The sequence below is a fragment of the Haplochromis burtoni genome, unplaced genomic scaffold (genome assembly GCF_018398535.1).
Source record: "Haplochromis burtoni strain Fernald_Lab_line unplaced genomic scaffold, NCSU_Asbu1 Contig_91, whole genome shotgun sequence".
NCBI classification, from domain to species: Eukaryota; Metazoa; Chordata; class Actinopteri; order Cichliformes; family Cichlidae; genus Haplochromis; species Haplochromis burtoni.
The window spans coordinates 610,586-625,740 of record NW_024582452.1 but is presented as its reverse complement, the minus strand read 5'-3'; the positions used below and the strand labels follow the sequence as shown (position 1 = coordinate 625,740).

Genomic DNA, 15,155 nt, shown 5'->3' with positions numbered 1-15,155 from the left:
GGTGGTAGTATGCAGAGGGGAGACAAGATTTCGGACTCTGAAAATGTGGGCCGAATTACCCCCCAGAAAACCCCCCAAAAAAACCTTCACACAGTGAAATGTATGTGGAAGAAACACAGGAAATAAAAAAAAATCATTGGCCAGCAGGGGCGACACCTCTGGTTGTTAAAAGGAGCCTGATTATACAGAAGTAAACGGGGAAAGCTCTGCTGCTCTCCTGATGTATCCAAACGTTTTCCATGAGCTTTTAGTTTCAGTTGCTATTTTCAAGCTTAGTTTTCGTACAGATTCTTGTCTTTTTAGGAGTCGAATAGAATAGTTAACAGCTGGTTGAGTCTTCACCCTCAGCATCTGAGAGAACAGCTGTTTGATACAAATACAGGATTCTTGATAAATTTCAGTCTGGCTTTTAGAGCTTATTCCACTGAAACGTGTCACAAGTGAGTGACCAAGCTATGGTTGATAAGTTGAGATACTGGGTGGGTGTATTGGGGTCTGCTTTGGAGTGATTCTCATCAATTTGACAAAAATTGCCACATGGTTTTGTTTTGGGGCTTTTAACATTTCTGTTATATCTTCTGTAGCACATTTTGAACATTTTAAGGACATTTCTTATCAATACCACACAAATGACAGTTATATATATACGTACATATATATATATACGTACATACGTATATATATGTACGTGTACGTATGTACGTACACGTATGTACGTACACGTATGTACGTATATACGTATATATACGTACAGTATATACGTATGTACACGTATATACGTATGTACACGTATATACGTATGTAACGTATATACTACATACGTATATATACGTATATACGTAATAGTATACGTAATATACGTATATACTTAATACGTATATATATATATACGTATATATATATACGATATATATATACATATATATATCATACTATATAATATAATATATATATACATATATATAATATACATATATATATACATATATATATATATACATATATATATATATAACACTATACACACACAACACACACACACACACACACACACACACACACACACACACATACATACACACATATATATACACATATACACACACACACATATATTGCTATTAAGCCCACGATTTTTCTGAACTACAGATATTGCACAGGTGCTTAGACTATTGAAACTTGGGTATCACTTATCACACTAACATCATAATGGTATATATTATATATACATATATACATATATACATATAACATATATACATATATACATATATACATATATACATATACATATATATAATATATACATATATATATACATATATATATATACATATATATATACATACATATATACATAACTATAACACACATATATATATCACACTACATATATATATAAACTACATATATATATAACATATATATATACACACATATATATATAACACACATATATATATACACACACATATATATATACACACACATATATATATACACACACATATATATATACACATATATATACACATATATATATACACATATATATACATATATATATACTGACTATAAAGACAAGAAAGCTCCTTACCATGCATGGAGGGTTTCACCCCAAGTCCAGCACCCTGAGGCTGTACGCTAAGCGGAAGGAAGGGGGCCGGGGACTGGTGAGTGTCAGCACCACAGTCCAGGATGAGACAACGAACATCCAAGAATACATTGGGAAGATGGCCCCAACTGACCGAGTGCTCAGTGAATACCTCAGGCAGCAGAAACCCAAGAAAGAGGAGGGAGACGAGGAACCATCATGGAAGGACAGGCCCCTGCACGGTATGTACCACCGGCAGATAGAGGAGGTGGCTGATATCCAGAAATCCTACCAGTGGCTGGACAAAGCTGGACTGAAAGACAGCACAGAGGCACTAATCATGGCAGCACAGAACAAGCTCTGAGCACAAGATCCATAGAGGCTGGGGTCTATCACACCAGGCAAGACCCCAGGTGCAGGCTGTGTAAAGATGCCCCAGAGACAATCCAGCACATAACAGCAGGGTGCAAGATGCTAGCAGGCAAGGCATACATGGAACGCCATAACCAAGTGGCCGGCATAGTGTACAGGAACATCTGTGCCGAGTATAACCTGGAAGTCCCGAGGTCAAAATGGGAGATGCCCCCAAGGGTGGTGGAGAATGACCGAGCTAAGATCCTGTGGGACTTCCAGATACAGACGGACAAAATGGTGGTGGCTAACCAACCGGACATAGTGGTGGTAGACAAACAGAAGAAGACGGCCGTAGTGATCGATGTAGCGGTTCCGAATGACAGCAATATCAGGAAGAAGGAACACGAGAAGCTGGAGAAATACCAAGGGCTCAGAGAAGAGCTCGAGAGGATGTGGAGGGTGAAGGTAACGGTGGTCCCCGTGGTAATCGGAGCACTAGGTGCGGTGACTCCCAAGCTAGGCGAGTGGCTCCAGCAGATCCCGGGAATAACATCGGAGATCTCTGTCCAGAAGAGCGCAGTCCTGGGAACAGCTAAGATACTGCGCAGGACCCTCAAGCTCCCAGGCCTCTGGTAGAGGACCCGAGCTTGAAGGATAAACCGCCCGCAGGGGCGTGCTGGGTGTTTTTTATATATATATATATATATATATATATATATATATATATATATATATATATATATACATTATCCTTCTATCAACTATATCTATCCACACAACACACACACACACACACACACACACACACACACACATACATGTACACACATATATATACACATATACACACACACACATATATTGCTATTAAGCCCCACGATTTTTCTGAACTACAGATATTGCACAGGTGCTTAGACTATTGAAACTTGGGTATCACTTTATGTCACACTAAGCATCAGTAAGGTGTTAGCAAGTACTTAATTCATCATTTATATACCATTACTCCTCAGTATGTTATTCATAAATACAGACATTTATTCATCTGTTACTCCATGTACAGCTATCACTGCTAGTAATAATCATAATCATCATCATAATAATAGTAGTATCTGTATGTAGAAGTGGCATACTACGGAGGAGTATTGCTATACAAATACTTACTAATACCTTAATGATGCTTAATAGTTTAACATGATTATGAAGTGCTACCAAAAGTTGGATGGCTAACAATTTTCTCCATCTTAATGAAAACAGAAATCCTCGTGTGCGCTGATGGTAACAGAAACTCTAGATGCTCTTGCTACTTTTGCTAAATCTTCTATCAAGAACATTGGGGATACGTTTTGACTCTGCTTTCTCTCTGGATGTTCTCATTCTAATCTCTGGTTTGCTCTTACTTTTATTACTTCCCTTTATTTCACCTCTGGGTTTTATTTTTAAGTCATTGTGCAATTAAGAAAACTTCTTTGGAGGTTGTGAAGTGAACAAAACATTTGCAGGTTTTTCAGAATGCCCCTGCGAGGCTTCTAACCAAATCTTCTAAGTACTCACATGTCACATCATTGCTAATTCATTTTTACTGCCTCTCTATTAATTCAGAGTCCACCTTAAGATTCTCCTTATGAGCTTTAGATCCCTGCATTGACAAACACCAGTGTATTTTTGCATTCATCCATCCATCCATCCATCCATCCATCCATCCTCCACAGGTTTCTGAGATCATGTGATCAGGGTCATTTCAGAGGCAGGAGACTGCAAGCTGATTGCACATAGGTGCAATAGTTTTGGTCAGACAGTGGTCTCCAACCACTGTCTTGTCCAGTGTGACTGTAGCTGGAAGGACAACAGTGGTTGAAGACCGTGGCATGAACAATGCAGCAACATGGTGATAAAATGGCACTAAGTTGGAATCGGTCTATCAGTCTGCGACTGAATGAAGTCAACTTGAGTTACTTGTCTTAACAAAGCTTCCCTGGAGTTTTTCTTTAGACAAATGAAGAAAAAAAAAAGTATTATTATCTGTGATAATACAGCAATTAACTGTGATGAGCTGGAGAAATGGCAATATTGTGGTCTACATTCACGGAAACTAACCTCAGCTACTTTCAGAGTTCAGCCATATGTCACAATGACATAGTGGCTGCAGGATGGCGATTTAAGGCAAAATGATGTAAGCACTAGGCAACCTTGCTCTTCTATATAAGTGTACTCAAATACAACCAGTTGACAACCAAATGAGTCAATGGATGGATGGATGGATCCCAGCAGGCAAGCTAGCCAGCAGGCTGTCCACAACTACTTGAAATCAGTTGCCAAATGCAAAATCAGTGAAGTCACTGGACAACCAGTTTAACTATTTGCAAGAAGGCCGTTGTCCTATTTTTACTCTAGTGTGACTGAGCCATTACAGTTTACAGGGGCACAACAAAGCGCATCCATGATTGAGCTATTCACGTTAACCACTTGTTGAAGCAGAGAACAGTTCGATGGATATAAACTACATTCTCGCAAGCTATGGACACTTTGCTATATAAAACATCAGGAAATGCACAGAAAAATAAGAATGAACAACCTATTTAAAATGAAGGTTGTGTAAATGTTGTTAAGACCCAAAGACACTCAAATGATCATCGACCAACAGTTTAGAAAGAGCATTAAATCCTCAGAATTCAGTTGCTTGAACAAGTAAATATTTGGTATTTAACCATTTACGCCATTAGGCGTTTCAGCCCCACTTCAGATAAAGAACATCATCATATCTCATCAGTGACATAGTAGCTAACACTCACAACCTGCCAAGATTTCACAGGTTATCATAAAATGTGACCTTGAGAACAATTTGGTTGAATAACTGTTTGGCGATCGCTGTGTGTGACCTTCTCTAAAAGATCTGACCTGTAGCATAAGAGAAGTAGTGACTGTTGTAAATTATGGACCGACACCATCAGCTGGATGAGCTAAAGCAGCACAAAATTAGTGACACATTGCAAGTTTTGTGTAATTTAAATGTAAAATATTGCATTGAGGTATGTCTAATATTCCAAAGAGGGGAAGGGTATATGTAACGACTGAGGGTGGGCGTAAAAACAATGCTGAAACTCCAGCAGTGTGTACCTCTAGCTCTCCCTTACGCCCTCGACTCCACACTGCTCCTGAGTCCTGAAGAAGTTGTTGTGCATCAATATCCATTCTTTTTCTTCTTGTCGCTGCTTTGAGTCACATCTTTTCACACAGCCAAATTTGTATACTAAAAACAACTCATATTTCAGTCGACATAACAGTTTCACAGAAGAAGCAAGGGTCTTGGGAATTGGCGCAAATGCTGTCTGCCATCTCGGTGTGTTCTTAAGAAATGCAATTTTAACACAAAATCTGGACTCCGACATCAGAAATGCATTTCAAAAAAATAATCAGAAAATAGTACAGCTTTATTCTGCTTCATTAACGGCCAGGTAAGTCAGGAGGGAAAAAAAGGAATATATAAAGTCATAACCATTTCATTTTGCAAATACAGTAACTTGAACAATAACAGTGGAAATTAAGTGCAAATATAAAAAGATGCATCGATATAATCACCCTGGCTTGTAAGTTCACAGACTGTACCCATTTCAAATTAACATACAGCAGACTTTAAATTATATCCAAAGCTTTATCAATTCTGCCACAAAGAATTACACATTGTACAATCAACCAGTCTTATCACATTTTTGGCAAGGATTTCAGTTGTTCAAAAGTCTACCTCCCAAATCCGCATGGAGACATACAGACTGTGCAACACTACTGAAATATAACTTAAATGATACCGAGTATTAATTCCATTTTAACAGCAGGATCCAGCAGAAACACAAGAATCTCTCTCTCTCACACACACACACACGCGTGCACACACACACACACACACACACACACACACACACACACACACACACCTCAAAGAGGGAAAAAAGCTCTTCAAATTAATTATTTCTCAGTGCAAAAAAAATGTTCAAAATTCAAAGTATTAAGGTGTTAAAAACGCTGAAAACTTCATTTCATTGATATTCAGTAATAATAGTACTTTATGAATTCTGCAAAATTATTAAGTATCTGCTGCTGACAGTCTTAGTCATAACGACTTTAAAGGATAAGACAGGCCATATTCTATATTTTTACTGTTGACAAAAAGCAGAAGACCAAAAATAGCAGTAGATTTATCCAACTTGCATATTGCAGTCAGGCTCTAGGTGCCAGAGAGCTCCACTGTCATTCTAAAACTACTGAAAATGCATCAGTGATCCACCATTTCAATCTCCCAGACACTCTCCTGCTACTGTACATAACATACAGTATACTCAGAGTATATAAATTACTCAGAGTCTAAGACCTCAGTCACACAGGCCTAGAGACCAGTTGGCGACCAGCCTGATCTCTAGGGAAAAATATATATTACCTGACTGGTTGGTGAACAGCTGCTGACTGTTGCTGTGTGAAATTGGTTGTAAAGAGCGTGGTGGCATCAAAGAACTCCTTGTGATTGCTTTAGGTGCTAGCACACCAGAAACTGAGAAGGTTTGTATCAAAGTAAAAGTTGCATCTTGTTGGTTTGAGCATCAAAAGGCACAACTGTTACTTTAAAGGCGAATGTTCTATATTTTGAGTTGCACGCCAGCGTCATCCATGCAAACTACTAGCGACTGCAGCAACCTGCTAGTGACCAAAGCACCCGCACACAAACCTTTGGTGCAGCACTGTACATCTCTCTGCCACCAGCTTCCTTGAGCAACAGCAAGCAACCTCCTGCAACCACTCATCAACTTGTTGCACATTTACCCGTTGGTTACCAGAGGGGGTCTCGAGGTCCCCCTTGTTCATGAAAGTGGGCCTTTCATTAACAATTTCACAGCAACTGCTTGCAACTGGTCAAGCAATACTAATTTTCCTATAGAAACCACTGGTTGCCAGGCAGTTGCCAATCGGTCTCTAGGCCTGTGTGACTGAGGCTTAACTAATCACACACTTTGGTGACGCTTTGGTCCTTTTTTTTGGGATTGGTTTAAAAGTCAAAAATATACAATACGTCGTGTTTATCCTTTAATATTGTCTGATGGCCATGTAGAAATAAGAGTCGAATCCGGTCCCATATTTAACAAATTAATCAATTCATATACCCATCAGCCACAACATTACAACTAACTACATAACACTGTGCAGGTCCTCCTCATTCCACCAAACAGCTCTGACCAACCTCATCCAAGGCATGGACACAGTCTGGTGGTGTCTGACATAAAGAAGTTTGGGTCCTGATCATTGAGAGTTGGGACCTTCATAGTCTGGGCTCCGTCTGGCATGTTGGATTGGGTTCTGGGGACATTGGTGTTGATTGGGTCAACACTATGGGTGATTTGTCATTTTTCCTGAGCAGTTTTTGTGGTGTGTTGGGTCACGTATCCTGCTGGGTGAGGAAGTACATCAACTAGGCATGTACGTGTTCTATAACAATGTTTAGGTAGGTGATATGTATCAAAATATATAAAAGCCAGGACGTAATGTTTCGCCGCAGAAACTGTAAGATCAGTGCTATTTACTTCAACCTCAAAGTGGTTTTAATGTTGTGGCTGATAGCTGTATAGTCCTTCAAAGTTAACATCTTAACATTAAATATAGTAGAAATAAGGCCTAGAAAGATTTTAAGCCATACTTTGTCCCTATATTACATTTTTTCCATTTATTTAATATGAATCAGTTCATTAATGAGTTCCCCACATTCTGGTCTGAGCTCGTGGGGTTCGATTCCATGTCAATATCCTCGGGTTCCTTCCCATTTGTCTGTTCATCCACACCGTTGTCGGTTTTCATCAGTGACCCGTTTGTTGCAGACATACTGTCCTGCAACGTTTCGTCTGCTTCTTTTTTATGTGACACTTGATTAAAATCCGTCCTAGGGATTTTTTCCTCCCTTTCTGAAGACAGAGAGGGCGGGTGTTTTGAAGTCTTATGAGGAGTTTGCACTGACGGGCTCGTTTGACCAGTGGCTTTACTAGGAACAGCTTTTTCCTCTATCTGCCCACCGGCTAAGCCCCCAGCCAGGCCATTGTTTGGCAGCACCTTGTTATCTTCTCTTTTCTTCTTCGGTGGTTTTTCGGGTTCTACATCCTCTTCCGTTTGCATATTGATGTCTCCATCCTGGTCATTTGAGTTACTTGTAGATTTCAGCTCACTGTCTGCACAGGACTCGCTTTTCCCTGTCACAGTGTCGTTACTGGGCGAATGTTCCATTTCATTAACGTCATCTGAAGAGTCATTTCCATTACCCAAAATTTCATTATTACACTCAGTCTCCACACTTCCATTTTCGATTACCTCAGACTCTGGTTTAGGCTCAGGGGATGCCTCGGATGGTTTGCTTTTGTCCTTAACTGCAGTTTTAACAGTTCCTTTCTGAGCCTTTGCAACACTATCCAGTCCATCTTCCTTCTGTTGCAGGGCTGCTTCTCCATCTTTGCCTTTAACGCGTGAAAAGACTTCCTCCTTTCCATCACCATTCCCTATAGTGTCAGGTCTTTTCTCTGACTTTCTGAATAGCTTCTGAACCTTTCTGGGACACCACACAAACTTATCCTTTGGCTCAAAGTGAAGGTAAGCAAAGCGCACAAGCTCCTGACGTTTATGCTTGTCCAGCACAGCAAACAGAAAGTAGTCGAGCACGCTCCGTTTAACACTGCTCAGAGTCTTTTTGACCAGAGTCTCCTCCAGGAAGAAGCGCACCAGAGGAGCCTGATAGTGCTCAAAGCCCAACTCCCCGAGGCTTTTCAATATGCGAGTTATCCGCAGGTTGTTGTGCATATTCCTGCAAAGGACAAGGCAGTTGAAGCTGTAATCACAAAAACAACTACTACATATGCGGGAAATTACTGACATGAGAATAATAATACTTACCGCTCCAGGTTTCCAAAGCGCTCCTTCCAATTTTCTGCACGTTTCACTTCACCCGTCTCTTTGTTAACCAAACGGATTCCATAAAAACCCAACATGAGTTCATAGGACTCGACTAGTCGCCTTTTGGCATCTTCATTCTTCTTGAAGGCCTGGTGAGAATTTACAGCACATTTAAAAAAAAAAAAAGAAAAAGAAAAAAGAAAAAAAAAAGAAAAAGGAAAATAGATTTACTGGCTAGAACTGTATCAAATATGAAATGAAATTGTCAAATTTTCAGTGATGCATCTTATTTGACCTTTTGACCTCTACGGTAACCTTTTATTGGGCGCTCCTAGAGGCAGGAAAGCCACAATGCTGCAAAGAGGTTACATCACATTTTGTTTCCTTTTTCAACATGCTGTTGAAAGAATCGTAGAACTTGCCTAGTGACATGCATATAGCCACTGCATTTGCTCTTTTGTTTCCTTACAATGTAAAAGAATTAAATAAATTTGGCTGTGGAGACACCAACAGACCTGTAGCCAAGTGATAAAACCAATGCATCAACCTGCAGCCATATTGTAGACACTGACAGTTCTCATGCTACATTTTTTTTAGGAATAGTTACCAAACAAACAGCCAACATTACTATGTGATGAACTTATTATGGAAAACATAAGAAATTTAACCTGTCCAACAAACTGACTTTGTTTCACAGTTAATGGTCAAACAAAGTGGGTTGGGGGGCTGGAACGAGAGGCGGGGTACACTCTGGACAGGTCGCCAGTCTGTCGCAGGGCTAACAGAGAGACAACTAATTATGCTCACAGTTACACCGACGGTCAGTTTAGGATCGCCAGTTAACGTAACCCACCTAACTGCATGTCTTTGGACTGTGTGAGGAAGTCAGAGTACCTGACCAAGACAGTAATTTTAGGAAAACTATAGCAGTCTTTTGGTTGATTTAACCTGGCAGTTCCAGTCCAGATTCAATAGACTTCATTTCATTCCGACTTTGGACTCTGACAACTTTATGGCATTAACCTTAATTCTTTTTCAGTTGCTTTGTGTTGTGATAGAAAGTCACTGTTGACCAACTCTGCTACCGTTTGGTGAGAGCGCTTTCCATTTTACACTTACCTCAATTTCCTTCTTGGTAAGTTCTGAAGCCATGTAATTAACCCCTGGTTCTCGCAGTGGAAACAGCCTTGCAACAGCAGACAGTTCAAGAGAGAAACAACAGAAGACCAATTAACTTCTAATGACACGACACTTTAATTCAGTGGTGCTGACGCCAGATGTCCCTGCGAACAGTTTATGACCCAAATATAATATATTCTAGTGCCTTCATCCAATACTTTAAAAGAACATGTATATCCTATAATTTCATAAATTGCCTCGTTCTTAAAAACATTTTTAAACAAAACACCACTGTGTAAACAAACGTGACATCCTTCAGTGTATTAACGTTTATTTTTTGGCAGTTTACAGTAACAAATGTAAAAACTTAACGTGCCACGAAAGGAAAGGGTATATGTAACAATTCTTTTCCCACTGTGAACACTCCATCTATTTCTGTTATGTACTATGGATGTGGAAAAGCATTTGCTACTTGACATCTTGTGCACATGTAGAGCGTAGGCTTCTCTCATTTCTCCGTCTCCTCAATCCTCCTGCCTGTGATCTGGAAATCGATCTCAGTACTCCATGCTCAAAAATATCTCAAATCCTAAAACGTGTCAGGAGAACAGAGGCGTATCGATGTAGATATAACTGAGGTTGTACAGGTGTGTCCTAGGCACGCAGCTGGAATATACAGTACTTTGCAAAAGTCTCGAGTCAGCCCTTATTTCTTTATATTTTGCTAGGAAAATAGGTGTTAGCGATTTACTGAAATGTGCAAACATGCATGGAAAATCAGTATATAAAAAGCAAAAACTGAGTTTTTTGACAATCAGCATCTGGTATATAAACAAACTTTCTTGTAATTTATTTAAGTAGTCTTCAGGAATTGTTTTCCAGGCTTCTTTCTTGCCTGTTCAGTTTTCTGTAAAGATGATCTTGCACTGTTCAATGATGTCCAGCCTGTGGGAAGGCCAAAACATGACTGATAGTTCTCCACTACAATTCCTATCCAGGTACGCCTTTAGTGCATTTGCACTGAGTTTGGGATCATGGTGCCAAATGAAAGCGTTGCTTATAAGACTCTTTCCAGATGGTAGTTTATGGTGGATCAAAATCTGAGGCTACTTTTCTGCAATCATCCACCTATCAATTTTAAAATCATCGCTAACAGCACTGACTAAAAGACAGCCCCAAACCATGACACAGCCTCCACTGTATTTTGTAGACACTCACCATCGAGTCTGTCTCCTTAACTCCTCCATAGATATTGACATATTTGAACCTTAAGACCCATTGCCATTGATTTTCAGTGCAGTTCTTGTGTAATTTGGCATACCACAGCCTTTTCTCCCCAATTCCCTTTCACTGAGGCCATTTCTGATAAGGTTTCAGTGAACAATAGACTGACCAACCAAAGCACCAGATGCATCTCCTGTGCCAGGTCTTTGCTAGATTTGTTTCATATTTTGTAAAGGCATACTATTATGATATAGTTCACCTCCTACTGTATCCTTCACTTGTCCAGTTTCTTCCAATTTGTTTTTAAAAATACACACACACACACACACACACACACACACACACACACACACACACACACACACACACACACAGAAGATATGCCAGGCTTCTGGCTAATAGCTCTCTTTGTTCATTGCAAAAATACAGTTTTATGCCTTTCGAATTGTTATTTTTGGCTTTTCCACTAGATTCAACAAAAGAAATAGGAAAAAAAAATCTGTTTTTGTGACAGGCTGTGAGGACTAAAGTGCTTACAGATACAATTCAAAATTGGTTCTTTGCTGAGTTGTCTGCTATGTGTAGACAGCAGTAGATCACCCCTTGAAGTAGATGCTTTTTTAGGCTTAACAAATAGACTGATTCTTATATTATTTCTACTCTACCGGAGCACTCAGAGTGCTTTATACAAAATGTCTCATTTGCACAAACAGTTTTTCTATGCTTAAGTACTTTTTATCTAACATTCAAACTCTGATAGATGCTAGGAGATTAGTATCCAGCCAAGGATATTCGCCATGCAGACTGGAGCACCCAGGGATCAAACTACCAGCCTTCTCATTAATAGATGTCCTGCTCTAACTATGTCTCCTTAAAAGCAAAATATAAAGAAATGACAGGTGGCTTAGGACTTTTGCACAGTACAGATGGAAGGATGCTACAAACAACTAGTCCAATCAGTATTCATGAGTAGTGTTAGTTACTTAAATGCAGTAGACTGTAACCAGCTTTAGTGAAAATTAAAAAAAAAAAAAAGACCGTTACATCTGACATCATAAAATAAAGCAGAAGTTGGGCAATAACAGAAAATAATGCAAGTGTGGCTCATGTCCTATTTAATCAACCCTACTGAGAATTAATAATGTCTCTTCCTGTTTGCGAGGAGGGGAAGCAAGGAATGAAGGAAGTACAAAATGAGAAACGAGTGAATGTGTTTGTGTGCATGCGTAACAGGCTTCAGACTACAAGTTCATCAAGATGGCAAAAGTAAGCTGTGGTCAGTTCTGTTGCCGTTAGGCTGGATATGGCTAAAGTACAAAGTTCAAAGTGTCAAACAGTACATACCACTGGATGTACGAGTGAACTCTCTCCAGCCGTTTGTAGTCGTTTTTCCATTCTTTAAGAAAGGATTCAATGTAGATATCTGCGACAAATGAGACAAAATATTGGTATCATCACCACAAGCACGACTTTCACGCATACAGCAAATATTATATTATATGCAAACATATGAGTATTTTACCATCAGGAGCAGAGGGAAACTTATTGAGATAAAACTGCAGATTGTTCATTTTGTCCTCTGAGCACTCCTCATCTGCAAGATTCTGTCCAAACAGAATAAAGGAGACTTTAACATCTTTCAGCTATGAGCACGATTTTTTTGTTTTTTTGTTTAAGAGATGAGCTGAGGTGTAACTTACGGGGTATCCTCTCCTGTAGTTTTGCATGTCCTTTGCTGCTCTCATGTTTCTGGGCGTGTGGTGCCACTGCAAATATTAAGCATACATAATAAAATACATTGATATGCATCAGGCGTCTCACATAAATTAAATACAGGTCTTGCATTGTATTGCATTAAAAGTATAAACAACCTGAACTGATATACTACAAATCAAGGGGTCATTAATAATTGTGTCACGACCTATGCTGTTCCTGATAACGTCATAGGAGTTGCCATATAAGGTCGGGTTAATAAAATTCCCACTGTTGCAATGAATTAAGTCTAGATGTTAATTAATTCCTCCTCCATTCTAACTATGACTCACAGACTACTGCTAACTGTGAGCAGGCCAGAGTAAACATTGACGACGATTTTCAACTAAAAAGTAAACTGGGAGCAAGCTAGGCTAGTTAGCAAAGTCGCAGCAGTGATGCGTAAAGCTAACGTTAGCTTTCCACAACAGGCAACAGAAAACGTAGCATTGCATGTAAAAGAAACGAGCTACACTAAGGTACAGTAGGGTTTTTTTGTCCTTTGTCCTCTGGCTGAGTAATAATAAAAGCACGTACTAAAGCCCAGCTCGATTTGTTTTTGTCTTGATTTGACCGACGGGTTTGGCTCTCTCCGGCCGGGTCGTCTCCATCACTCTCTGTGTCCCAGGTGGAGTCGTACTCACAAATACAATCGTCCTCCATGCTTTAATAAAAAAAAAAAGATATGCGACTAGCTAAGGCTAAATTGTCGAGTAGCCTGGTTTAGCGCTGCAACCGTTGCTGAATGAAGCTACACTTGCATGTTCAGGTTAGACGAGGACGGCCCTGACCATCCGTCTTTCAGGTCTACCATCATCAGATAGCGGCTTCGCTGGCGGCTGCAGTCCTAGTGCTGCTTTCAGGAGCTTCATTTAAAAATCAACCACGTGACTTAACTACGTTTACTAGCACTTACTAGCACTTTAATCCACCTATATTTTATATTTATTAATTCTGGAAGCTATGTATTGCTAAAACCCTCTCTTAGTAATTGTTATCATATAAATCTAACTCCATTTTGGTGTTATTTGCAATCGTTTGGGTTTTTAAATATACTCATTAGCAACGCGCTTTTCCGATACACCCCGAAGACATCAGCTTACTGAGCTGGTTGGCGGTGTTAAAACCCGCAAACCAGCTGAGTCAGACAGCATATCTTAAATGCAGAAAAAACTTTCACTTTACTGTTATATAATAACGAAGCAACAGGGCAGGAATGAGAGATGAGGACTGATTAACGCATTAATGAAAAAGAAAAAAAAAAACAGCTCTACATAAAGAAAAACGATATAAAAATAGGAAAACTAACCAGACCAATAAACCTAAAATGTGTCTTACTAATTTATCTCATTTAATTTGTAGATGACATGTGAATCTAATACCCCTCCTGTCTGGTAGCTGAATGTCTCAGATATTAAAGGAAGGTCGAAAATCCAACAATGCACATAGTGATCTGGCAACTTTTATAAATGTGAAGGTTTGCTTAAAATGAGCAGTTATTTGCAATCTTGATTATTATATATATTTTTGAGCAATAGCAACAAAAAAGGCAATCTTTCAATTTTCTACTCACTCACAAAGCCATCTACTTCTGGGTCAGGAGGGAGTTATTCTGTCTATAAGGATGCACACTTTTCCTGTTGTCATTGGGGCAGGGGGGCAGTATATCACACAACAAGCCAGACAACCACACACAAACTCACACAACAGTCCAGCCAATTTAGAACCACCAATTAACATAACAACAAGCATGTCTTTGGACCGTAGGAGGAAACCCTTGCAGGCATGAGAACCCACTCAAAAATCCCTCAGCAAACCAGGAAGTTTGAAAACTGGGAACCTTCTTATGGTGAGATGATATCACTTACTACTATTACTATTTGTCTGACCAACAGCCTAAAATCCCAAGTTAATCTTTTACTAGTTATTAAACAGTGCAACTTTGTTTTATTATTTCAGCTTAAAAAAATGACATTATCAATTAGATCATGACATTTTTTGTCTACTAACTAGTTATTTAATTGATGCCAGAAAATGCACACTGACAAGTTATGTGATTGTGTATTTTCTTTCGTGCAATATCTTCAGCATAATGGTCTAATAACTTGCATTTAGGTTTCATACAATAAGAACCTGCAGCATAAACAAGGATTAAGAGGTGATAACATATAATTGGACCATTATATCATTTTTTGAC

General features: G+C 39.3%; 1 protein-coding gene across 1 annotated transcript; it reads right to left on the bottom strand.

Moving 5' to 3' along the window:
• Nucleotides 1–5,358: 5,358 nt before the first annotated feature.
• On the bottom strand, nt 5,359–13,832 carry ogfr (opioid growth factor receptor). The gene is made up of 7 exons (XM_005926154.3): nt 13,496–13,832; nt 12,907–12,972; nt 12,729–12,810; nt 12,551–12,629; nt 9,983–10,049; nt 8,864–9,012; nt 5,359–8,774 (listed from the first exon to the last, which is right to left on the bottom strand). The coding sequence occupies exons 1-7, from the start codon at nt 13,619–13,621 to the stop codon at nt 7,667–7,669; spliced, it is 1,677 nt and encodes a 558-aa protein (XP_005926216.1). The 5' UTR covers nt 13,622–13,832; the 3' UTR covers nt 5,359–7,666.
• Nucleotides 13,833–15,155: the final 1,323 nt, after the last annotated feature.

Excerpts from the sequence above, each read along its gene's own strand:
- ogfr (XM_005926154.3), bottom strand. The coding sequence starts at position 13,621 with ATGGAGGACGATTGTATTTGTGAGTACGACTCCACCTGGGACACAGAG. Across the intron at positions 12,811-12,906 it reads ACTACAGGAGAGGATACCCC|AATCTTGCAGATGAGGAGTG; the intron begins GTAAGTTACACC and ends CTGTTTGGACAG. Across the intron at positions 8,775-8,863 it reads CGCTTTGGAAACCTGGAGCG|GAATATGCACAACAACCTGC; the intron begins GTAAGTATTATT and ends TGTCCTTTGCAG.